General features: G+C 27.6%; 1 protein-coding gene across 6 annotated transcripts in view; it reads right to left on the bottom strand.

The window, feature by feature from the left end:
* The window catches only part of LOC100201833 (non-POU domain-containing octamer-binding protein), a 43488-nt gene extending 17263 nt beyond the window's left edge, over window positions 1-26225 (bottom strand). For 4 of the 6 annotated variants that reach the window (XR_010637725.1, XR_010637726.1, XR_010637727.1 and 1 more), the window contains exons 1-9: window positions 26015-26225; window positions 16991-17429; window positions 10487-10788; window positions 5467-5562; window positions 4359-4555; window positions 4136-4286; window positions 2579-2687; window positions 2326-2349; window positions 2042-2194 (exon numbers count right to left, since the gene is read on the bottom strand). Coding sequence is in view for 3 of the 6 variants with exons in the window: in XM_065793933.1 (XP_065650005.1) it covers window positions 2042-2194; window positions 2326-2349; window positions 2579-2687; window positions 4136-4286; window positions 4359-4555; window positions 5467-5562; window positions 10487-10788; window positions 16991-17429; window positions 26015-26046 (1503 nt within the window). In the remaining 3 variants the exon portion in view is untranslated. Of the gene's footprint in view, window positions 1-35; window positions 253-2041; window positions 2195-2325; window positions 2350-2578; window positions 2688-4135; window positions 4287-4358; window positions 4556-5466; window positions 5563-10486; window positions 10789-16990; window positions 17430-26014 lie in introns of those variants that run through there. The other 2 variants (XM_065793931.1, XM_065793932.1) reach the window with 2 other exon arrangements.
* Between the last annotated feature and the right edge of the window lie 1106 nt (window positions 26226-27331).

The raw sequence follows: 27331 nt of genomic DNA, 5'->3' as shown, positions 1-27331 counted from the left end.
ATAATAAGCAACACAGTAAGTCATAAGTGGTAATAGCCCTTTACAAGTAAAATAATAAGCAAAATTTATTCAAAAGCATATTTTAACATCTTCACTTTGCAACTTTTCAGTTTAACTTATAATTGAACAGCAGTTTGTTATGCAAAATTTTTAAAATCTTCGTAGTTTCTTATGATCAAATCGCTCCAGACTCTGTGGAAGGGGAGCAAAGTTGCTTCCATGTTGGGGAACACCCTGCATCAGAGAAGTTTGCTAAAACATTTTAATTAATCTTATAAAATAATGTCAATTATCACTGTCAATCACTTATTGCCAATATAAATAAATGTCAATCATCATGATGGTACAAATGATGGTTCAAATGATGGTATATTTAACTAAGCCTACACTAATTTAACTATTGTAAACTAAAATACACTAAAATTTATAATAAGATTGAATTTAAATGTTTAATTATTTGAAAACATTTAAATTCATTCTTTATTACAAAAATTAAAAAAAAATTATGTTATTAAAATAGAAACAAAGGTAATATGAAAACGAACACTTTTAATAATTGGGTGATAAAAATGTCACCCTTAGTAATAATGGCAGTCAATAATTATTTTAATGACACTGTCACTAATTATTTTTTAACCTCAAAAACATTAGAAAGCAAGTACTAATTAAATTCAACACAATAAAAACACATTTTCAATTTTAAATATTAATATTCAAACTAAAAACAAATGTTTAGAAAATTTTAAACATTTTTTTTCAACACTTTAATTATGAACAGAAACAATTCTTTAGAACTTCTTCTAGACTTTAGACCTCTTTTATTGTATTGCTTACAGAATTCCTCTATAATCTAGAGCAATTTTGTAAGCAATAAAATAAAAGCACTTCTTTTAAAATAGCCAAATACAAAGTTAATTAGTTATTGTATATTTACCATAACACATAGCCTCTCAGCATCAAACAAATATCTTTTTAAGCAACTTTGAATGTTCCGTGGATAGTCTTAACCCATGCTTTTATCTGCTTACTATGCTTATGAGTTTAGCCTACAACGGTTGTGAAAATTTTAATTTCACAACCAATAAAACTAAATCCATAATGTAAGATATTCAATGCACACTCAAAAGAACCTTAAACCTAACCATCCAATCATATAAAAATAATACATAATAATATGTAATAATAATAATAACAATAATAACAATAATAAATAATAAAAAAGAAAATAATAATTAGATTTAACTGTAGCATTGAGCAAAGTTGAATAAATGTGGGGAAATCATGGTATTTGTCTCACCATACTTTGATAATAAAGCATAAAAAATGTTTTGCAACAATCATTTTTCTTAGATTTTTTAATTTAAGTTAAATAAGAAATTCTGCTGATCTGAACACGACATATGTTAGACATAGTAACATCAATTTTATTTATTTAAATTTAACTAATGATTATATAATTTGATTATTTAATTCAAAACATAATTTAATCCATATTTTCCAATATATTTATTTTATATTTTTTAAGTACATTTTTTTTGTGCAACTCCCTTTAACTATTATCATCATTTAAATATCGAATTTTTATATTATATATTGTTATTATAAAATATAAAAAAACAAATACAAAACAAACAAAACATTAAATTTTACCACATGTTTTAAACATTATCATACTAACATTATGCACATTATACTTCATAGATAAAAAAACCTTTACTAGAATAATAACAAATTATCAATATGTAAAGAACTATAGTCTATATACTTTACTTTACTTAGATACTTTAATACTGCCTAGATACTTTAAAGTCATATTTAAACTATTAAAACACTAAAATATGAAACTTCGTTAAAAATTGTTCTCATATCATAATTCCCATCAATCATTAAAATTTAAAATTACAGTAAAACATTACAAGTTTAATCTTTTAAATTTAAATTTGGAAATATTAAAACTTAAAACATGTTTAAAAATGTCTTAAACTGTTTGTTTTTTTTAATAAAAAAAAAAAATCTTTTTTAAACTTTTAATAACTCTTACCATTGGTCTTTGAATATTTGGTGCAAGTTGTATTCTTCCTGCCGGTGAAGGCATAAAACCATGTGGTAGCCCCTGCATCACAGTGCGAGAAGGCATCTGCATATTCCCAAGAGGAATGGTAATGGGACGCATAATATCAGGGCGAATAGCAATCTTGAAGAGAAAATTTCAAAATCTGAAACTTTATTTTTATGTATTTATTATAAGTTATAGAAACTGATAAAGAAAATTAATTTTAGATGTTTTAGTAAAAGAAAACAAAAATAGCAAAATAAGATAACTACCATATTAGAAGGCATGGAAGGCCCCTGAAATAAAAAGAAATAATTTTAACAATTTTAAGATATAAATATTTACAAAATAATAAAAAAAAGGTCAAATATCAACAAATGTTAATAATTTGGATGATCAAATTTTGGGTTGCTTAGTAGAAAATACACTCTGTCTCTAAACTAGACTTTAAAATATAATGTGTCAAAAAATATTAAAATTATATTTATAACTTCAAATAATATTTTACAACACTCAATGCATTACTCTTAATATGTCTTTTCTTCTCATTTCTATCTCAGCTTGTTGTCGAAGAATAAACTCATTCTGACGCACAATATCTTCGTTAAAAGCTATTTGCCTTTGTTGGAATTCTCTGAATCAAGAAAAAATAAAATTTCAAAAAAAAAAAAAAAAACAAGAAGTTAAAATATTAATCAAAGATATTTTATTTTAAAAAAATCAAAAACTGTTCACACAATTTGGAAGTTATAGATAAATATAAAATATGTTTTATTTAAATTTATCATTAATAATTATTAAATTTCTGTCTTGTTTTTCTATATATATATATATATATATATATATATATATATATATATATATATATATATATATATATATTATATATATATATATATATATAGCTTAATTCATAAGCTTCAAGTTTGAAATTTTGAATGATTTGAAGTTCTAAGTTTGATCCCTATCACATCCCTGGTGGTACAGCGCTCAACTTGTTTATCTGCAACCTTGTTCATGTTTTGGAGTTAGAGAGTTAAGAGAGGGTTGTAACCACAATAAAGTAGCCTCCTTGACTACAGTTACCCTCTTGGCTTAGGGGTGGTAAATAATATTAAATAAAAAAACAAACAAATATAGTTAGGTCTGCTCAGCTAGAGCAAGCAATGACCAAGTATGTCTATAATGCATATTGTCTAAAAGAGAAATGTATCATTAGAAGATCCATTCCAAATATGACAACAGTACAAAGACAATTATGAGATACATATTTTTTCAATTTTATAGCATAAAAAATGACAATTCTTAACAAAAAATGAAAAAAGAGCATTTTTATAAGTCTTTTTTTCTTTCTTTCTATAAAATAATTATACATTTTTATAGATCACTTTATTTGAGACACATGACATACATAACTTTTTTTCTACAATTTAAAGAGCCTGTTTAATGTTTGAGAGCCCGTAGTAACCCCAAAAAATATTTCTTATTCAAAATATTTTTAAATCTAGAGTTATTTTATTATATAGAACACATTAAGGAGGTGCTAGAAGATTCCAAAAATATTGTGTTTTGAATCACCCTAATTAAGACAGTATCGAATAGAACTAATTAACTATTCAAGATGTTTTAAAAATAATTTTTAACTTTGTTAAATAAAATTTATAATATTTTCCTTATCAAATTAATTGATGACATTGTTTTTTTTTAACTAATTAACGACGTTTTTTTTAAATCTTAAAATTCTATGAAAAAAAAAGTTCAAAAAGTTTTTCCAAAATTATTTTTACACTCAGTTTAAAAAAAAGGACCATAAATACATTATTGTATCACAATACTGTGAATTGCAACCATTACATTTCACAGGGATATTCATAGACATTACAAGATATTTTATAAAGGCTAAAACCAGGCATATTCATTATTCATTCATTCATATTCACTAAACCACATTTTTTAATATAAAAAAATCATCATAAAAGATAATATGAATATCTTAGCACATCAGATTTAAAAAATATTTTGATTTATTTCATAACAATGTTTTGATGCAATAAAAAATAGCTCTTGACATGCGATGCATACCTGGATGGCAATGGAGTATTTTTTTTAGAATCAAATTCTCGTTTTCTAGAAGTATCTGGAATTCGATGTTCATTTCTCAAGTTGATCACAGCAGATCTTCTCTGTAAATCTTCTTCAATCTGACGAAGTTCTTCTTGACGACGCAAAAGCTCTTAAAACATAAATAAAAGTTTTATGTTTTCTTAATAATGTTTAAAATAATTTTAATAATTAAATATTATACCTTCTCTAATTCTAACAGCATCTTGTTGTCGACTAGCAGCCTCCATCTCATTTTCTAAATTAAACCTTGCATCTTGTAATTCTTGTTCCAATTTAGCTTTTTTTTCTTCTTCTTCGAGGTAAAGATCTTTCCATTTTTTAGCCCAAATATACTCAAAAGAGTTGGGTGGAATAAACCGAGGAGTAAACTCCCGTTCACTAAAATAAATATTAAGTATATAAGGCTTTTTTTGATGATTAGCATTTCATCTTATCAAATGCCATTATTTGACATACTCTATAATTTTCATAAATACTATTATAAAAACTGTTATACAATACCCTTATATCAATGATAAAGTAAAGTTTTTCAATTACAATTTATTTAACAATTAAAAAAATATATAAATAAAACATATAGAATAAATTTACCTAAGACAAACTAATGTTTTGAAAAAAAACATCTTTACATTAAAAAGGGTTCTGTAGTTTTTAAATTATATTTATCTAGAATGATCAATAAATTTAAACACAGCAAGTTGATAAATATAAAAATTTTTAATAAATAAAAAATATAGTAGAAATATATATATATATTTTTTTTTTACGTGTAGTTCATACAAATGTAAAGTTTTTTTAACACTTTTTTTTTTAATAAAGACTTATAATTAACTGATATATTAATTTGAAACTTAAAAAAAAAAATTAATTCATCGCTTTTTCCACTATACTTCTTTATATTAAAAAGTTAAATTTCAAAAACATGCATCTTGTTTGTTACATCTACATTACATTGTTATGCTTGTTAAACTTAGTTTAAACAAAGTTTTCTTTATTTACCTTTATTAAATCAATTTGCCGCACTGTGAGTAACTTTTTTTTATTATATATAGAAAAGGATATACACCAATACAAAAGGGGCCCTATAAACTAAGGAAGCTACTCATATATATACATACATACACACACTCACTCACACAAACACACAAACACACACACACACACACACACACACACACACACACACACATATATATATAAATTTAAGATACTGCATTTATATCTATATAAATGCAATGAATTAAATTGATGTTTTCAAGAAAAAAAATTTTGAAATAGTTTATACTTACATACTATATCCTTGAAACTTGGAAACCTCTGATTCATGTATACCTTCTTCATCATCTTGCTGTAGAAACGGTTTTGCAAAAATAGGTTTTGGCAATCTATCAAAAATGTAGTATTAGATTTAGTGATTGACCGAAATTTTGCTTCGGCTGAAATTTCAATTTGAACTGATACCGAAATTTTGGTTTTGGTATTTTTTATAAATTTTGTAAAAAGAAAAATTTTGGTTAAAAAACATACCAAAACTAAAAAATTTGTAAGAATTTAAATTTTTATCTAATTTAGAAAAATAGTTATTTTAAAGAATTTTTACAAATTATTTTACTATTTCTAAATGAAATTTTAAGCCCATTTTTCACAAACTACTTAAATTTTTAGTTACTAAATCGAGCATTTCCATCTGCTTAAAAATATCAAAATCACAAATAATCAAGCTATTGCAGTGCGCTTAATATAATAATATTTTGACTGATACTTTTATTTAAAGAAAATAAGTTTACTTTAAAACAGTTTAAATAAATCTTTTTTTGTTCTTTTAAGAAAGTGAACAAAAATAACAATAAATTGTGGATGTAAGTTTTTAATTATTATTATAGATTGTTATTTTATTTTTATTAATATTTTCTTATAACTATTAATTTATTATTATATAGATGGAAAGAAGTCATCAAAAAAGTTGGGTATGGAAGCATTTCACAATATCCATTAGGGATCCTAAGTATGCCAATTGCAGTATTTGCAATGGAAAAGTATCTTGTGGATCTGATGATCATAAGTACCAGACTGTCAGTGGTCATCTCAAAACACACCATCCTCTTATAGCGAAAACGGGCCCTGCAAAGCTTAAAGTCTCAAATGTTCAAGAAAAAAGTGATTCTGTTTCCAAACAAAACAAAAAAAGAACAATTCCTATTTTCAATATTAGGTAAGAAGCAATAGAGCAGATATGCTTCAATCTACTATGCCCAACTGGATTAAAACCAGCACAAAAATTGAATCAAACTCAGTAAAAAGGATAAAAATTTCATAAGTCCATCTTTGAAATGATTACTCTTGACAGCAACCATGGTCAGTTGTCAATGAAGCTGGTTTTATGTGACACCATGCCCTAATTGTTAAAACTTATGAAATTGCAAGCACAAAATATTAAAAAATCATGTTGGACCCTACATACAATAAGATAAAAACCGCTTTAAAAACTTGTTTAGTGGAAGAAAAAGTCATAAATGTATCAATTGGCCTTAATGCGTGGTCAAACTTTCATCTTGGTTATTTAGGGATGACAATTCATTTCATTTCAAAAGACTGGGAACAAATGAGGTTCTGTTTGTTATGCTCCAATTTTGATGAACATCATACAGCAAAAATTTATCAAAAAATTCAAGAAACAGCCAAAGACTGGGACATTACTTCAAAAATTGATATTTGTTTGAGAGATAATGAAAGTAATGTTAAAGCAGCCTTTAATGAACCAGGTTGTATCTATCAATCAGCTGGATGCCTTAACCATTCTCTTCAACTTGTTATTAAAAAAGAACTTTTTTTAATGAGCTCAGTCAAAGGCCTCACAGTTTGAAAATTCTGAAAGTAATACTTAGGAAATATCCCAAAAAAGATATTTTAGGAGGTGATTCTAGACAAATTTAGAGATCCCTAGCAAGTGGTTTTGAAATCATTCCAAACTGCCTGTGAGACTTTTTCACTTTTAGTTTTTCCACTTTTTTTTTAATTTTCGCCTGTGGTAGGTTTTGCTTTTTCCACAAAATGAGGTTCAAAACTATGTCCCACAAAAAAAATTAATAAAAAATAATAATGGGTACTTAGACCTTAGAAAACAAAAATTATTTTTATTAAAAATGAATAAAAACATACTCAAATTAAATTATGTATGATAGATTAAAAACAGGTATACAACTCTTAAAATTTTATTTTGTAACTTTATTTTCTCTAAGTATATGACAAATATTGTTTAATACATCACACATGACTTGCAAAAAACAACAAAAATGATTAGTAAACTTATTCTCAAACAGTTCTGGAGTTATTCTTAAATCTTCTTACTGTTATAAACAACAGTAAATCTCAGAAGTTGTTGTGAATATTGAGGATACTTAAATATCTTTTATATCTCTCTCAGTGAGTTTTGAAGTTTGAGTGTAGAGCTTCTGTTGCTGGTTCACAGAAGAGACCAAGTCCTATCTTTTTTATATCGATAAACTGTGGCACATGATGAAAAACAGCATGTACTTTTGGTGCGATGGAAATTAGAAGTTTGATGTAGCTGTCTCTGAATTTAATAATTTTTGACTCTGGTCTGGATCCAGCTAGGCGCCAAAGCATACAGTAACCATTGAAATTGGTTGAAATTGGCTGTATCAGCAAGATGCTGCAACTTCCCCAAACCTCTTAAAAGCTTCATACAATAATTGTCGTTGAAATGACCACCGTAGTATGGCTGAAGTGGAATATGCAATGCTGATGGCCATTCTTTTGCGCAAGGCCAAAGATCAATCAGATGTTTCACTAGATGATTCACATCACCTAGCAACTATTGGTTAAATTGCTTCTAAAATAAACTTTTGGTCTGGAAACTCTATAAGTGGAAGATGCACCACATTTTAGAAGACTTTTGGTTTTCTGAAATATCCACCTGAACTAACAAACTGTTTTTGCTTGCTTCTTATGCCATTAAAAGTTCTCAGGCTTCCACAGTTAAGGAGATTTGATGACTCAATGTCACACCAACAGCAATGGTGCCTGCTGCTATGAGATTGTATGCCACTCATTATATTGTCAAGCTTCATATCACATTAGACAACTAGAGAATCATTGGCACACTTTTCTTGAACATTGATAAGATCAAGAATGGACTTGACATTAGCATAGGTCTCAGGAGTATCTTGTGAAATTGCTACCAGCATTTATTGCTTGACACTGGTAGTTTTTGATGATGAAGGTGCCATCAGTCTGACAGTTTTCTGAAGTAGGCTATGAGCCTCATCTTTATCTTGAACTACACGAGGGTTAAGCTTACTTTTAGAAAATTTCCTCCTCCATCTATGCCAAGTTGATTTTTTAATGAGATCAAATAAAAACAACTACATGTTTACTTCTAAAAGTTTCATGCATTTTGCAATCATCAGGTAAAAAACACAATTCATGGATGTATTTTTACCTGATGATTGCAAAACACATGAAACTTTTAGCAGTAAACATTATGTAGTTATTTTTACTAAATTTTGTCAAAAAATCAATTGTTTCTTATAATTTTGTTTATAGACAGTTTTAACCTGCATAATATTATGCATTATACTTTTTAACTATTTAAAAGTTAAGAAACATTAAAAATAAGATAATTCTCAACAGCAGGTAACATTTTTGATGAAAAAAGAGCTTGTTTGTTGCTAAAAAGTGGAGTGCAACTCTTTTTGCACCACAATATTCCTAAACTATTAGAAATCCTTACAAAAGTGATTACTGCAAATAAATTAGGCAAAGCAACAGTTAAGCAGTCTAAAATAATTTTATTTTTTTGCTTGTTATGCCTTCTTGTGTAGACTTGCTCTAAGTGGTGATTTTTTAATATAAATATAAAGAATTATTATTACATTAATACATATATCAACTATCTTATAGCCTACTACTACAAGAGAGTACTGCTACATTGATTATCTTATAACCTGCTGCTACATCAACTAAGGGTTTGGCATGGGGCAGCAATCTTTTTTCTTTTATTATTTCAATAAAAATTCCTAATGTTTAAAGAGCCTCCACTGACTAGAGTGCAACAAGCAAAAAAATAAAATCATTTTAGACCACTTAACTGTAGCTTTACCTAAAATTACATTGTGTTTGTTAAGAACTTTATATTTTTTTACCTAGGTTTACCTATAGTTATTCATTGCCATGTAGTACAATGATTTTTTGATATAATTTACATCCCTATTATTAACTTATACTACCGTCCATAATTATTCGAATGATCGCACTTTTTGAAATAAGATATAGTTTTACTTACTATTGCGAGAGAAACTGTAAGCAAAGTCTACCTGAATTATATGTCATCTTCTATTGATTTTGTAGAATTCTATTATATTATTTTATTATTCTAAATTATATTGATTTTGTAGAATTCTATTATTCTAAATTAGAATTAGAATTATGTTATCTTCTATTGATTTCTTAGAATTCTATTATTCTAAATTATATTAGGTTTACAAAAAAATTAATAAAAGTTCGATTAGATTAATTTATAATTTACTTCCCTCTTAATCACTCTTAGTGACAATAACCGCAAAATTTCGACACATCGGTCTGCGTTTACAGTCATTGATGGTCCATTTTTTATACAGTTTTGCCACTTTAGCATTTTTATTATTCTTATAATTTTTATCAAAGCATTTTAACTAAAATACTTTTAAATTATCTAATAATGCAGAAATAAACATAAAAAATAGCATTTAAAAAAAAACGCCTTTCGAATAATTATGAACGGTAGTGTATATCGCAAACTTATGTATTAAATCTCAATTTGTAAAGCATGTGTAATAAATTCTAACATAATGCACATTTAAAAAGAAACAAAAAATGTAAAATTGCATTTTTAAATAAAATTTTCTAATGAAATTAATTTTGACTAACCGAAATGTCGGTATCAGTAAAATATTTGCTGAAATGTCGATTTCAGTTTTGACACCGAACTAGAGAATTCGTAATTTTGGTTTATTTCTGTTTAGGTCTATCATTAATTAGATTATTTAAAACAGATGAATACTATTGATAGAGGAAAATAATCATGTAAAGGCCTGTTTTGAATGTTAAAAATAAAAGATTTAATAATATTTTTATTTCCTTCACTCCTTATTGAACCTTTAACTCTATCGAAAAAATGTATATATTAGCATTTTTCTAAAATATAACTTATCTGAAACTCTTAGAAATAAGGTACACGCCCCACTGACTTTCCCTGCATTTCTGTAGAGGCAAATAAATACTATGAAAATGTTAAAGAATTTTATACACCTTCCTAACACAAACATTTCATCTTTGAATCTATCCAATACTTTTTGAGCTGATTTTTTCCATTCAAACTCCACAATTGCATGTCCTTTTGAATAACCTCTATCGTTGCAAACAACTACAACACGTTCAACGCTGCCAAATGCACTCATCGCTTGCTCAATATATTCATTTGATGCAAATCGATCAAGACCATGAAGTTCAATTGCAGACGCATGTGTTGCAAAGCGAACTTGTAAAACACGACCTTTGAAAACAGTTTTGTCTAAACGACATTTGGCAACTTCAGCATTGTGACGATAATCCTGAAAACATAATAAAAGTTTTTTCAAGTTTCAAACTTTTTGAATAATTGGTATGTTTTTTTAAATTACAAAAAAAAATTGTTTTATCAAAAATCATGTAGTGAAATATTAGTAATTTTGCTGTACATAAATATTCTAGGAACTAGTCCTTTCAAAAAACAACTGATATTACAAAAAACAAGACTGAAAGTAACAAATATAATTAAGTTGGAAGTTAACTGAAAGCAAAGATTTAAAGAGCAAGAAAAAGAATGTTTATAAAGTTGACAAAAAACTTAAGCAGTTGACAAAAAAAAACTTAAAAAACAGTAAATCGTTTGATAAACTATAATAATATTGTTAAATAAACTAAATAACAAGTCATGTGAGATCAAGTTTTGGTTGATGAAACAAGAGATAATAACCTGCATGAGCAGCTATTATTTGCATGTATCTGCAAATAATAGCTATTTATTATTAACACCCATGCTAGTAATTGTGGAAAAGAAAAAGACATGCAACCTTACAAAAATTAAACTAACTGCTTGAGGCTCAAACCTGGCAGCTAGGGCAAGTCAAATAACATTTACTATTTGTTTTTGGACATTGTCTAAAAAAGAAAGCACATCAATAGAAGAACTACCCTAAATATGACAACAGTATTCCATACAAGACAAACATGAAATTTTTAGCGGTAGAAAATGAAATCTTGAGTATAAAAATGGTAAGGACAATAAAAAGAGCAACTGAATAAAAAAGAAGGTTACTGGGTTGAAATAATGCATAAAAATAATTAAATTTTTTTTTTTTACTTTAACTACAACAAACAAAAGGTATCAATAATGATGCCTGTCGTAATATACTTTTAATTCTGAAATAAAAAATTACATTATAATATTCAACTTTAAAATTGAGATCAAGATTGGAATAATAAAATGCTATTCTTTTTAAAAACAAAAGCTTTTCACTAATGACACTCAACTTTTTTGTTTTGTTTTAACAGTCTTGATTAGATAAAATAAATAATAAGAAACATTCTTATTTTTTATTTATTTCTTTTATTTTATTGACCTAATAGGTCAATAAAATAAAAAAAATTAAAAAAATAATATATCAGTTATTGTTTTAAAGTTTTTATTCCTAGACTATAAGTTAAATTGAAACTATTTTATTAAATAATTTATATATTTATATTAAAAAAAAAGAAAAGAAAAAAAAAAGTGGTCTTTGAGATCGTTATTAATAGTATAGTATTGAATTTTAACCTCGATTGTTCAAACTCTTTTTTTTAGATTTAGAAAACATTTAGATTTAGACAAAGAGAAGCAAATTTTTCAAGTTGAACAATATTTTTTATTAAATAACAGATAATAATATAAATGATAAAATTTTTTTTTTTTTTTAAACATCTTCGCTTCCAACAAGGCTGCAAGCAGCCACTAATTGAAGTTGGAAGTTACTGTAAGAAAAAAGATGAAGATTGTAGAGCAAGATAACGATTGACGGACGATTTAAAAGATTGCAAATTATATGAATCAGGAAAGCAAGATGAAGGAATCGAATTCCAAAGAGCTGATGTTCGAGGAAAAAAACTAGACGAATAAGCGTTTTTGGAGCACTTAGGAACAGTCACAGAAAAAGGATGACACTTAATTGAATGACGAGTAACACGAGAATGAATTTTAGTAGATGGCACAAGAGACGCTAGCTCTTTCGAGCAGTGCCCATTATAGTATTTGTAGAAAAGAGAAAGAGAAGCAACATTACGACGATGTGATAATGGTTGAAGTTTGGCTGCAAGAGCAGGTCCAACTATGTTTACAATGCGTTTTTGCACCTTGTCTAAAAGAGAAAGGGCATCATTACAAGATCCGCCTCAGATATGGCAACAGTATTCCATACAAGGCCGGATTTGAGATTTATAGAGGTAGAGAATAGAATCCAGAGTAAGAAAGTGGCGAGCTCGATAAAGAGATGCAACCTTAGCAGATACAATTTTTGCAACCGATTTGATATATGGTTTCCAAGAAAGATTGGAAGTAAGAGTTAATCCTAGAAGATGAAGAGTAGGTGACTCATCGAGTACATCACCATTCATAAATATAGAAAGATCTAAATTATTGCGATAACGATTGGCTGAAAAAAATTGGGTTTTATCTGAATTAAAGTTCACCAGCCACTGTGAGCCCCATGCTGTAGCATAAGTGAAATCCTTTTCAAGCTCAAATGCCCCCTCCAGGCAATCAGAGGGTGTTGGTTTCTTATCACGACAAGAATAAATGGTAGTATCATCAGCAAACAATGCCACCTTAGATGTGAGAATATCTGGAAGATCGTTAATGTAAATTAAAAAGAGTATAGGGCCAAGGATAGAACCTTGAGGAACCCCTGAAGTTACAGAATAAGAAGAAGAGTGATGTCCATCGAGGACAACTTTTATGCTACGATTGGAAAGGAAGGATTCAATGATCTTAAAGATGTTGCCGGATACACCATAAGAAGAAAGCTTATGGAGAAGACCAGCATGCCAAACTTTATCAAACGCTTTTGAAATGTCAAGAGCGATGGCCTTAACCTCTCCACCTTCATCTAACGCACGATAAAACCTGTCAGTTATTACTGTTAGCAAATCAGCTGTAGAACGAGAAGATCGAAATCCATATTGATGGTCAGAAAGTAAGTTATTAGATTCAAGATGAGAAATTAAGTGTTTGTTAATTAAAGATTCAAAAACCTTGCTTATGATAGGAAGAAGACTTATGGGACGGTAGTTAGACGAATCAGATCGCTCCCCAGAATTTTTGAAGATAGGGATAACAGATGCGGCTTTCCAGCAGGCTGGAAAACAAGACTCTGATAAGCACTTGTTGAATAGTTTTACCTTAGTTCACCTAAGGGTGAATGTGGAGAAACTGAGCACTGACTAGGATCAGAAACAAGACATAAGTCCAGTAGAGAAGGTAAATGATTGGGGTTGTCAGGAAAGCGAGTTGGAAAGTTGACTATTTGAGTTAGGTATTGAGAAAGGCAAAAGTTGTGGGCTTTAATGCCTGCAGAGTCACTGACACTAGAGCCAAGCCATTCAGAGTGGTGAGCATTAAAGTCACCGACAACAACTATATTAGCTGATGGATAAAGAGAGAGGGCTTGGTCAATATGATCAGAAATAACATCAAAAAGTGTACAGTCTTGAGATGAAGGAGATCGATATAGAACAAAGAGAAAGGCAATAGAGTCAAGTGGTGCTAAACGAAAGCACATGAAAGAATAGTCTGTGGATTCAAACCTAGTTTCACGACAAACAGGTGAATTCTTACGAATGTAAATGCCCAGGCCAAGCATGTGACTATTGGAGTCTTTACGAATCAGAGGAAGATAACCATCAACACTAAGATCACAAGATGAGACAGCCGAACTCAAATTAGTCTCACAAAGAGCAAGTAGGTCTGGTGAACTTTGCAAGAGATAAGACTCAACAGAAGAAAAGTTACTTCGAAGACCATGAATATTAGTGAATGATTTAAGAGTTAAGGTTTAGAGAACTTGGTGATGATGATGGTTTTTTGTGTTTTATAGTTTTTGGTACTTTATTCATTTTTAAATTAGATCGAAGAACTTGACTCAAAGCATAGATAGTACTCAGAACACCGTTTAATAGCCCAAGCAATTGCCTCATTACTACTAATAAACCCTAAGCCGTAACAAAGGGCTCCAAATGTGGCCACCACAATGCACACCAAAAGTACAAACAGGGACACCATCCATGCGCAACATGGCACTGTTAATACTTTGATATTTTTCAGCTGTTGATGGAATCAGCCTCTCTGAGAGCTACCACAGAGTTCGGGAAACCTGACTACCAGCCGGCCTCAGAACCATAAAACTGAGTTTTAGAGCTGTACCCTCATAAGGAGATAATAGAATGAGTTGCCTAGTCATATAAACAGTGACACAAGCAAACCCATGCATTGAGTCAAGAAGATCCAGCATTCAACATCCTAAACTGGAAACAATGTATTAAAAATACATCTGCGCCAGCCTAATAGATGAAGAAGGGGTGCGAGGCTGGTCAACAGATAGAATCTGTTTACCCCTTAAGTCTTTGCCTAGGAGGCCTTCTACAAGACAGTAGCTGGGTGCATTTAACATCTGCCCAAGATGAGTATTTTTATCAAGACACCATCTCTAGCCTTTACTCAACCAAGAGCCCCAAGGCAGGGGGTGTTTTAAATCGGAGTTGGCATCTCCTAGCCTTTGCCTAAAAAGGCGTATCCTACAAGACAGCAGGACATGAAGCAGATTGTACTGGGTTACATGTTACCAGTAGCAGGATAACCTGATCTGACAAAATAATAAAATATATAATAATAAAAAGATGTAATGATAAAACTAAAAGTCTTATCTAACTTTTTAAATCATCATTTATTATTAACAAGATTTTTGCTGCAAGGTCAGTAACTACTAAAATTAAAATTACTTAAAATAATGTTTAAGCAATAAATACATTCTTCGTTTAATTTTAATGTAACAGTTAGAACTTTGCTTTAACCAAAAGATGATAACTTGCAAAACAAAAATATTTAAATCAAAAAAGTTTAATTTATCAAAAAGTAATAATAGAAAATAGAGTTATTCAACTACTATAAGTTAATCTACAGTGAAAACGTATTTAAATTTATTTCATTAAATTGTCAATTAGTGAAATTAGCAACAGATTGCTTAGAATGTTTTGAAAAGTATTTTAATATTATTAAATAGTCCTCTGACATGAAATAGAAATATAAATTGTAATAATATTTTTGCAGCTCAACTGTGCTACTCTGAAATCAGGCTGGACATAGCAAAGGGAAGAGAGGAGGGAACAATAGTAATGTGAATTCCCAATATTGTACAAATATTGTATAAGTCAGGATAGCTCTGTTGGTTAGAGCGCTGTTAGAGTTTGTCAAGCAAATGAAAATTATCATTTAGAAAAATTATTGTTTATAAAACTTATTCCTGACACCTTGAGAGGTAAAACATATTTCTACAATTGGATTATCATGGTCTCCATAGTAACTGATCCATCATGGTCAAGTGACTTCACAATAAATATGGTAGGGCTAATACAAAACGTTCTGTTAGTGAAATGTAGAAATTTATACTTGATTAGTGACAGATTTGAAGCATATGACTTTTTGGTCTTTTTACAATAAGCTATTTCCATAAATATATTTTCTAAATGTAAAAGGATTGTCTTAATGGTGGAAATGCTGATACCTTTCAAGAACCACAAATTTTTCTCGACATCACAAATCTATTTACTGCTGTTAAACCAGGCATATTTTTATAATAAAAATATTCTATTACACACACACACACACACACACACACACACACACACACACACACACACACACACACACACACACACACACTTCTGTACCAGTATGCTATTGTTTTGGTATCATTTAATTAAGACACCAAATTTATTTGGAATTGTACAACTAAGTTATCTTCTTAGTAAAAAACAAAAGTCAAACAAAAAAAATCCAGAAATCAAAACAAAACAAGATACTTAATAGTATAGTATTGTTAAAATAAATACTTGACTTGTGTTTTTTATAAAACATTAAGAAACGTTATTAGGAAATTATAAATTTTTTAATGGTATTTAAACAACCATAATTTTAACTTGCTTGTTAAAATTTTGGTTAAAATTACTTAACTTGTTAATGTTTAAAAGTTTAATAGCTCATTAATATGTTTGAAATAATAAAGCTTTATTTACTTTGTATTTTATGGTGCAATATTATCCATATTTTGAACTAATTGAGCAAATAAACTTTTGTCTTATAGAAACATATTTTTTGTTGATTGAAGGAAAGCTTTTAGTATGTTATTATGACTATTATCTTGTATAGACTCAAAATAATCAAACTTAACTTTCATTTAATGTTCTATCAAAGAAAAGAATACTTTAACTACTTAAGAATACTAATTAAATAGTAATAATAATAATAAAGAAATAACATAAATAATAAATAACATAAAATAAAGAAATAACAAAAATTGAAGAGCATATTAAACAAAACACAACAAACTTTAATAAACCATACATTCTGAAACATAAAACATAAGTTAAAAAATTATAAATGTGTAATATTTTTAACTAAACAAAAAAAACCTATATATATACTTAAATTAAATTAAAAATGTAATTCTGAAATTTAATTATTCTTACCAATCGAATAAACCCAAATCCTTTTTCTTTGTTAACATACACTTCACCAATTTCACCAAATGGTGTGAATAATTGACGAAGATCTGCTTCAGTAGTACTGTTGTGTAAGTTAGCTACAAAAAGACGACACCTGCCACTAAACTTTTTTTCCCCCTTTCCTTTATATGCTGTTGAGCTAGATTCAATATTTTCTTTTTTTGTATCTGATACTTTAGGAGATGAAGTTATTGCAGAGGATAAATCGTTACTGGTTTGAGGATGTCTTACTACATCCAATTTTTGCATAGAACCAGTCTGACCAGCAGAATCAACTTCATCAACACTAGCATAACTATTAGACACCTTTTGTAAGGAAGAAGTTAAGCCATTGTCTTCAACTTTAACTGTTCGTTCCAAAGAATCATTTTCATTTTTTTTATATGCATCTCTCTTGTCATATCTAAAAAAACATATAAATAATGATTTTGCTTATAAATTAGATAGTATTACTGATTGCTTATTTATATTTAAAAGAATCAACTTAGCGCTGAAACAAGTTGTATTCATATTAAAGAGAATGCTTAAAAATAATAAACATACACAAAGAAAAACTAACTTTGTAGTTTTATACAATGTTTGCCTCCTCTATTTGAGTCAGAATTTTAAATCTTTAAAATAAATATGCTTTTTTTGATGCAATTTACAGGCTTGTTAATTTATTCAAGCGTGTTTAATTCTTAAGAGTAATTATAAAAAATGAGGTCATTATAGGATTTTTTTTTAATCAGCAAATCACTTTTATTTGTATTATTTTTCCCTAAATCCCAAAACATATTTGTACAAAATTTAAAAATATAAAATAATTTAAATGATATAAGGATTGTCAGGATAATTGTATATATTTTTGATATATTTATAAGTTTATATGCATTATGTATATGCTTTTTGTTTTTAAAACAAGCATTTCTTATCAATCATATGACTTTCCTATAATTTTCAAAGAATGCAAAATATAAGAATGTTTTTTTATAAAGTGCAAGAGCCGAACAAAGTTAAGATTTTTATGGTACTTTCCTAAATATAATAAATATATAAAAAAAAATGTTGATCATTTTATTATATATTCTAAACCTTTTTTATTTTTATGTAAACAATATGGGCTTTTTTTCTAGGCCATTTATTGCTGCAATATTTTAGTTCTTAATAGGCCATTTATTGCTCAATATTTTAGTTCTCAACTTGTTTCTCCGCGCAGCAGCCTTGTTCGTCAAGGTTCGTGTTTCGGAGTTAAAGAGTTGAGAGAGGGTTATAACCACAAGTAGCCTCTTCATCTGTAGTGGCCTTCTCGGCCTTGGGGAGGTGAATTATAAAAAAAAAAAATTATAAAAAAGTTTATAAAGCAATATAATGATTAACAGATGACTTAAAAGATTGCAAATTATATGAATCAGAAAAACAAGATAAAGGGAATTCCAAAGAACTGATGTTTGAGGAAAAAAACTAGGCTAAAAAGAATTTTTGAAGCACTATTTATCAATTCTTACACTTTTAATTAATAATTAATTTTTGGTAAGCGACAACATTTATTAGAGATACTTGTTGCATTTTTTAATTTTTAATTAGAAAGTATTGATAATTATGTCAATTTAGTTCAATTTGATAAACTTTGATAATTTGCATATGGATATAAAGGTAATCTTGTTATATTTTGCATTTGGATTTGGATTACTAAATTAGTATAATATTGGCAACTCCATATTAATTAAAACCTCTTAAAAAATACAAAGAAAACCTGTATGGATAAAAAAATATATGAAAGAGCTGACAATGATATGGAAATTTGAACTTTGATATTGCTTAAGCCTCAAAATTAAATCGTTTGAATGTTGGCACTAAACAATAGTGTAAATGTTGTCACTAAACAATGGTGTAAATGTGGATACTGTAAGACTATGCCATTTGAAAAATATATCGTTGTTGCAAAATAAAGGCAATACATGTTGCCACAAGTATTAAAAAATAACTAACATTTTAAAAATATAAACTAATACAAATGGTCTTAAAATGATAATAACAAACATCAATTCTTTGTACATGATGATCATGTAAAGTAAAAATAAGTTGTTTTTTTGAACATTAAGTTTTAAAAATAAAACAAGTAATACATGTTTTACAAAAAAGGTTTCATCAGATTTATTCTCACATGACTAAATAAGAATTAGAGAATATGTGTGATGAAAGTTTTACAAATTAAATGCTGTTAATTATACTTTTATATGGTTAAATATTACAAAACATTTCTTTTAACAGAATCTTAACATAATAATCATTTAATAACATTAAATATAACACAAAACCTATATCAATAAATAAGCTTAATTTAATGGAAATAAAAAAAAACTTGAAAAATAAAAACTTTTATTTATCATCTTGTGAGCACAAGAATAAATTTAAAAATATATAATTTAATTCTGATTAAAAAAATAAATTTAAGTTTAATAAAATTAAATTTAATGGTTGTGTTTAACTTAACTGTTAAATTTATTTTAAAATATTACTAATATAAATATTAATATAAAAATATAACATAATATATATAAATATTAATATAAAAATATTGTTTTAATTTTATAAAAATTTTATTCATTCTTAAAAAAAATTAGCTTATTTTCATTGCAATTAATTTTTCGGCTTTTCTTTTTTAACATTTTTTTTTACTAAAAATTAAATTCCTCGTAAATGTGTTCTGAGGCTGCATTTAAAAAGTATGTTAAATTTTTTTTTATAAAGCAAGTTAAAGGGCAGCAACTACTTTTTAATAAGCGGTAAATGCAGCGATATAATTTTCATAAATGGTGTTTGGAAAAGTAAGCTTTCACAACAAAGTTGCTGATAAAGTAATAAACTTTTAATAAATAAAGTAAAGAACGATACAAAAATAATTAAAAAAAAAAAAAAAAACTCAAGTGTGTTATATATCTTTTATTTAAAATAAAATATACACACACACATTACACAAGTTATGAAAACACATACTAATCTCCAAAACTCTTTTTTAACTATTTTAATATACTTTTAAGCAAAAAATTATTAAAAAAAAATCATTTTATTATACCATAGCATGGTTTTAAAGTTGTAAGGGTCGTATAAACATGTTTTGACGCTTATTTACAGCCCTGTTGTGTAGTATTAAAAATTGTACCGTATATCCGTAATTGAAAACTTTGATAATGTTATATTTCACTTTTTAAACATTATATACTTAGTTATTAACAATTATTTATACTTTTTTTCTTACGTCATTGATTGTGTTATTATATTTGTTGTTTTTAAGCATTGGATTTTTAGTTACAACCGTCACGACAAAAAAAAAATGTTTAAAAAAAAGTAAAAACTATGTAACTCAGCATATAATAACATCAATATGTGCTCAATACACACAACAAAGGATTTTTTTTTTCCCCAAGGGATAACAATAAATGTGGCGTTTATGATACTGATTGTAGGGTTTCAACAAGCTATCATCAGTGAGATATTGCTAGGTGTGCCGGGAGTAAAAATAGTGGAGTTTCTACAAAAATTGTAATTTATCATTTCCTTTTTTGTTATTTATTTTCCAATTTTGTAATTAATATTCCAATTATAGTTTGTCTCCTTTTGTTTAACATATTAAAAAATTACCTTAGGGTATGGATTTTGAATATAGCACCAGGAATTAACTCCTGACTTTATATTTATGTTTTTTAAATAAACATTTTTGTACTTTTGCATTAATTAGATTTTATTATATACACATAAAAAAATACCTACTTAAAAAATATCATTTTATTTTTAAATTAATTTACAATTGGTAGCATATTACTTTTATATAATTTATTCTCATATACAAGTTTTTTTTTACAACTACGATAATATAATTTTATAATACCAAACAACAATAACATAATAATAATAAAAATAATAAATTTTATAACATATAATACTTGTGCAGTCAAAATATCCATAGCAATTAGCTATAGCTTATTTGCCTTTAGCATATGTTTTACAACTTTTTTTTGGAAAATAATATATAATAATAATATTATTAATATATACTTTTTCAACATCTATATTTCCAACAAGACTGCAAGCAACCACTATTAGTTGGAAGTTACTGGAAAAGAAAAGATGAAGTTTATAAAGCAACCTAACAATTAACAGATGACTTGAAAGATTGCAAATTATATGAATCAGGAAAACAAGATAAAGGGAGCAAATTCCAAAGGACTGATGTTTGAGGAAAACTAGACTAGTAAGAACTTTTGGAGCACTTAGGAACAATCAAAGTAAAAGGATGAGGCTTAATTAAATGCCAAGTAACACGAGAATGAATTTTAGTATGTAGTTGCATTTTTTATTATCATAACGTTTTGTATAACGATCATTAATTGACAAGAGTCACAAGTTGTACTTTTCAATGCTATATAAAGCAAATGATTTTTTTGTAACAAGACAAGATTGTTGATAAGAAAAATATTATTAAAAACAAAATGGCTTTTAAATGCATTGAACAACACATCTCATAAACTCTGATATAAAATAACATATCAATTCCAAAATCAAACTAAAAAGTTTATTTGATATAACTAGAAAATATGCTTCAGAAATTAATGAAACAGTATAATAAGATGCAAATTTATTTTTAAAAAGTGAACAAAACTAAATATCTCAATATAACTAAGTTTGGTAGGTCTAACTCTAAGTCTTTATAAAAAATTTTTTAAGTCAATATTTAAAAACAAGTTGATTACACCTAATAGTTAGCTATATTGATTAGCATTTGTTTTAGATTTTGACAGATTTTTGTTTTTTCAATAAAGGAGAGTTACTATAATAGGAACACTTAAGGAATAAATATTTATTAACCGAAGATGACCTAACTATGAAAATATCTAAGATTTGATTAATACAAACCCTATTATACTTTTAATCATAATTTGACTTGATTAATTGCACTGTTTTTGGAAATAAACTTGTTTTGCAAAGGTACCATTTTGTTCCAATCAAGGCAACCAGTTTCCTAAATTGGAACACTTTGATTCCTTAATTGGAGCAGGTTGTTTCTTTTAAAAAAATACACAGTAAAATCAATGAAAATCAATAAAAATTATTTTTATCTATGTGGTTACAATTGAAACAGTTTATTCAAAACTTATAATAGGATTATTATTATCCTGGCAAACTGAAATTCTACAAACAAAAACTTGTATAAAAGTTTAAACTATCATGATGCTTTTTTATTTGATTGATTAAAAGATAATAAATAACATATTATTTTTGAGGTTTATGGTTAAACCTTCAACCCTTTGATTTTATCACTGATTAAGTAAGGAAAACTTTATAATCTAACCAAGGAAACTTTGGACTATTTTGTTATATCACTAAAATTCTTGCAACAACTTATAAGCTAATCTTATACTGTTATTTGTATTTTAAATCCCATCAGATTAAATACAAAAAACTGTATAACCTATTGCAGTATAGTTTACCCATATGCATTTTTTGAAAGACAACTTTCGAAACGGAGAAAGTAAGACAATTTACTAGAAAAATGCAAAATATAACCATAATTCTTTTTTTTTTCCAAAATAAATGCAAGTGTTCCACTTAAGGTGCTGTTCCATTTAAGTCAACTCTCCCCTATATGCTATACACATAAAAGAAAATGTTTTAATAAGTTATCAAAACAATTTACTGTTAAATTTTATTACATTATTTTGTTTAAAGTAAAGGTTAAAATTAGGTAAGCTATTATTATAAAAAAGTTGTAAGAAATTAAAGAGTAAATAAACCTGTTAAAAATAGGTAATTTTCACATAAGATTCATATCATTTTAAATAGGGCTATTGCTCTTGACATATCTAAAGCTTTCAACAAAGTTTATCATGCTGGTCACCTTTATAAGCTTGCTTCATATGGTGTATCTGGGAATTTTTTTGAGATTATCAAAATCGTTTCTTTCTAACAACTTTATTGTAGTCATACTTGAAGGCAAACACTCTTCTTCATTTTCAGTAACTTTTGTGGGGAACACAAAGTTCTATCCTTGGGCCTGTTTTGTTTCTTATCTACATTAATGATTATCCTAATAATCATATGTCTAAAGTAGCTCTTTTTGCTGATGACTCAACTTTATACTCCTGTCTTGACAAAAAGTCTTTTCTTTTTAATCATTTAGAACAGGACCATGATTTTTGATCTGATCTTACTTCTGTAATAGATTGGGGCTCACAGTGGCTTGTAAATTTTAACTCCAACTAAACTCAGTTATTTACTGCAAACAACTATCGCAATACGGCCAACATTCCTATATCACCCCTCAGAATTAGAAAAAATGAGGTCGGCAATAAATTGCCCTCAAACTGTTATAGCTCAGCAATAAATATTTGATACAAAGGGGTTACCATAAAACATAGAAACAAGGTCAGCGATTTTTTGCCGACCTCAAACACTTTTAGGTCGGAATTGCTGAATGCCAACCCTAATTCTGAGGGCTGCTATATTAATGAATGGCTACCTTCTTCTTTATATCTTCTTAGAATATTATTTAATACTGATCTTACATCAAAACTATATATACAATTAATTGCTAACTTAGCATGCGTTAAGGTTGCATTTCTTTATTGTGCTTGCCATTTTCTTACTCCAGATTTTATTCTCTACCTCTACAAATTTTTTATTTCTGTATTGAGAACTGCTATCATATTTGGGCTGGTTCTTCTAATGATGCTCTTTCTTTTCTAAACAAGGCCTAAAAACCCATTATAAACATAGCTGGACCTGCTCTATCTGCAAAGCTTGAGCTTCTTTCCCATCGTAATAAGGCTGCATCTCAAAGGAGTTATTGTCTCTAATTCTATTAACTAAAACTCACAACTCTCTTCCACCTTCATGCTTTCCTGACTCATACAAACTAAAACTATAAGTCTTTTGTCAACCATTTCCTTTCTCTATACCTCTATTCTTTATTTTCCTAGTAACTCCCAACTTAATAGTGGTTGCTTGCAGCCTTGTCAGGAGTGAATTAGAATAAGAAATGCTAACAAATGAAACTAACTTGTTAATATAGATTATTTATAAATCTTTTATTTCATAAATAACAATGGATATTTGAAATAACTTTTAAAAGATTTTTTCTAAAAATGACAAATCTTATTTGAAAATAAAAGAACTGCATATTGTAGAATTAATTTCATCTGGTTTAAAATTATGAAATAACAAAAATTCTCTCATAAACCATAAAAATCCTTAAAGAAAGCCCTACCAGATCATGGCTGCTATTGTTAGTATTTTTTAGACGCCATCTAAGTAAGAAGGCAAAAAAGTTAGGCAAATGAACATACTGGCAAATGGAGGTCAATCACAAAAAAAACAACCCTTTTTATCCTGTTCCAGCATTGTCTTCTACTCTGGCAATCTCTCCTACTTTGAATATTGTTTCTTCACCCTTAGCAGAGAGAATAAAATGCAATTTATGCAGTTTAAAAAAAGATGCACTACATAGTTTACTTGCGAAAAGACAAGTATTACTAATTAAAATATTGTCTTGCTAGTATTACTGAAAATTAATACTTGCAAGACAGTAATTTTCAATAAATTTATAGAAAATAAAATATTAAAAATACATAAGCCTCAATCTCATAACAATTAAAAATTACACGACACAGAAAGCACCATATTCACCTAAAGTGAATAAAATGGCTTTTAGGTCAGATGTTGCAACCAGGTGTTGCATTGGTTCACTTTTTCATTGCAAATGTGCAACATTGATGTTTGATGCAATCAACATTTTAGACAACAATGTGAAGGAACTTTATATTAGCATTTATGCTCTACAGCATAATTTTATCCTTTATCAACTTCTATACTTGCTAAGAGCATAGGATTTGACTATGCCACTAATATAGTCAGAGCATTTGAAAAACTATATTTAAGAAATTACAAATAAATTTTTAGATTTCAAAAAAATGGCAGGAAATGAGGTATTGAACATATTTGCTCAGAAAACTAAAAGCTGTCTGTCTGACAAACCGCCTGCTAATAGTAGTGTCAGAGATATGCTTCAGGAGGAGATTAATATTTAATTAATTGCAATGTTCATTCGTTAGATAATATTGTTTTAGAGGCATAATTAGCTCTTAGAACAATAGATAGCAAGATAAAAGTAAAACCAAACAAAGGAACTGATGGGGTTGCAGTGACAATCCTCAAAAAATCTTCTTAAAGTAAATATCTTGTATATATAATTTTGTAATTATTAATTATTACAAACTTTTTATTATTATTTTTGTCTTGTTAACAGTTGTTTCTGCATTGTTTTGCATGTAAAAGTTTAACAGCTTACTTGTAATTATTTATATATGCACCTTTTTAAAAATTTTTTAAACTGTTGAGTATTACTTATTGTTCCAAACATTTGTAAAAGACAATTTCAATTCTATGCAGTTTTTATCTTTTCACATTTTTTTAATTAACATAAAGTTATTAAAAGAACCTTTTTTATTATATAGGTGAAAGAATATCTTGTATATTTTATACGCTATTGTGTAAAGTCCTCTTTTTGAAACCAATTTTTTCTGTATCTTTTTTAAAACATCAACTGTATTTTCCTTACCTTAAGAATTGTATATATCTACACTTTTAGTTGACCTAGGATTATAAATTTAGTATCAAAATAAATCATTTAATAATACATATATTTAATGGAATTGGTTTAGTCTTTTTTTTTTAATACTTTAATGGAATTGGTTTAGTCTTTTTTTTTAATGCTAAAATTTTTATGAGGGTACATACTTACAGTTTGTGAGCAATTTTTTATGAAAATAATCACAAGTAAGAATTCCTATTGAAAGCTTTTCCAGAATTTTCCAGGAAAACTGAGAAATATTTTAAATATTAGGATAAAACTTTAATATAAATTATAAGTTTACAATAATATAAATTACAAAGTTAGCATAAAATTTTTGATTGAAATTAAAATTAAAAAAAAAATAAAGTTCAACTTACGCTTTATACTCTCTTCCCTGGTGCATTTTCATAATATTTATTAGAAGTATATTTTTTAACTTTTCAAATACATGGAGCTTATTCTTCCTATCCTTAGATTTTATCAATCAAAAATAGGTCCAAAATCAATCAATCAAGAAATACTGCATATGAAATTATATATGAAAGAATTATGTAAATGAAATAAGCATGAGAACAAAAATTAGTTTAATAAATAACGCACGCGCATTAGGTCAACAACTAAATAGTTGCCGTTAACTTAGACAACTCATCCCATACTGTCAAAAAAAATTCTGCTATTTAAGTAACTATTTAATTTAACTTTTTAATTTAACTATTTAATTAAAACATTTAACATTTAGGCATTTAATAGTGTTGTCATGAGGCATTGATATACTGTAGTCATAGCCAATGCCGGGCGCATGGACGCAGTTGCAGTTTGATGCGTGCCTACGCATGTTAATCAAAATAATAAAACAAAAAAACTAATTTTTGTGATTAATTGGCTTTACAGTCTCCGGTTCGTTTTTTGTCATATGCATATTTTTTCTTTTAACCTTTTAATATAATTTACGTACTTTATTTTTTTTAACTGATAAAAAGGCTGTTATGAGCTTAATTTAAATTTTAAAAGTAAAGAGCATAACTGAAGCATTATCAAGCTATTCTTAGCAGTATTTCAAAGCAATACAAGCATTAAAATACAAAAAATTAAATGCACATTTTTTTTCAGTTTGAGTTGGTGAGAATAGAGAAAAGAGTGAAGTAGCTTTAAACAGCAGTGACGAATGTGGAATTAAACACATTTTCATTATCAGAGACATGTCGAAAATGTGCTTGAAAGAAAGGTTTTTTGTTTAGGAGTTTGTAAAAAAGAAGTTTGATTTTCTAACTAGTTTTCCGACTATGACCGTTTCTATCATTGTAGCTGCTGCAACAATGACAGGAACGGTGGAGGAACAAATCCTTGTGTCGTAATAATCCTTCAGACTTAGATACACAATTTCATGATGAAATTTTCCTGTTTTACAAGTTCATGGCAAGTAAGAAGAATATATCAGCACTAGGATGGTTGCAAGCAATTCCTTCCCATTATCAATTGTATTCTAAAAAGAGCATTTTGAAGAGTTAAAATGATCTCCAGCCTTGGTCATATCAAGCAGCCACATTTTTAAAAGACTTCAATGAACAATCCCTTCAAGAATTAAAATTCTAATAATGGATCACTTTTTAACTTATTTCTAATATAAAGTTTTTTTTTTGTTTTTTTTTTGTTCTTGTTCTTTTCTATAAAAAAAAGTCTAAAATAAAGCAGAA

This window comes from Hydra vulgaris, chromosome 03 (genome assembly GCF_038396675.1).
Source record: "Hydra vulgaris chromosome 03, alternate assembly HydraT2T_AEP".
Classification (NCBI taxonomy): Eukaryota; Metazoa; Cnidaria; class Hydrozoa; order Anthoathecata; family Hydridae; genus Hydra; species Hydra vulgaris.
This window is presented reverse-complemented; position numbering and strand designations above follow the sequence as displayed.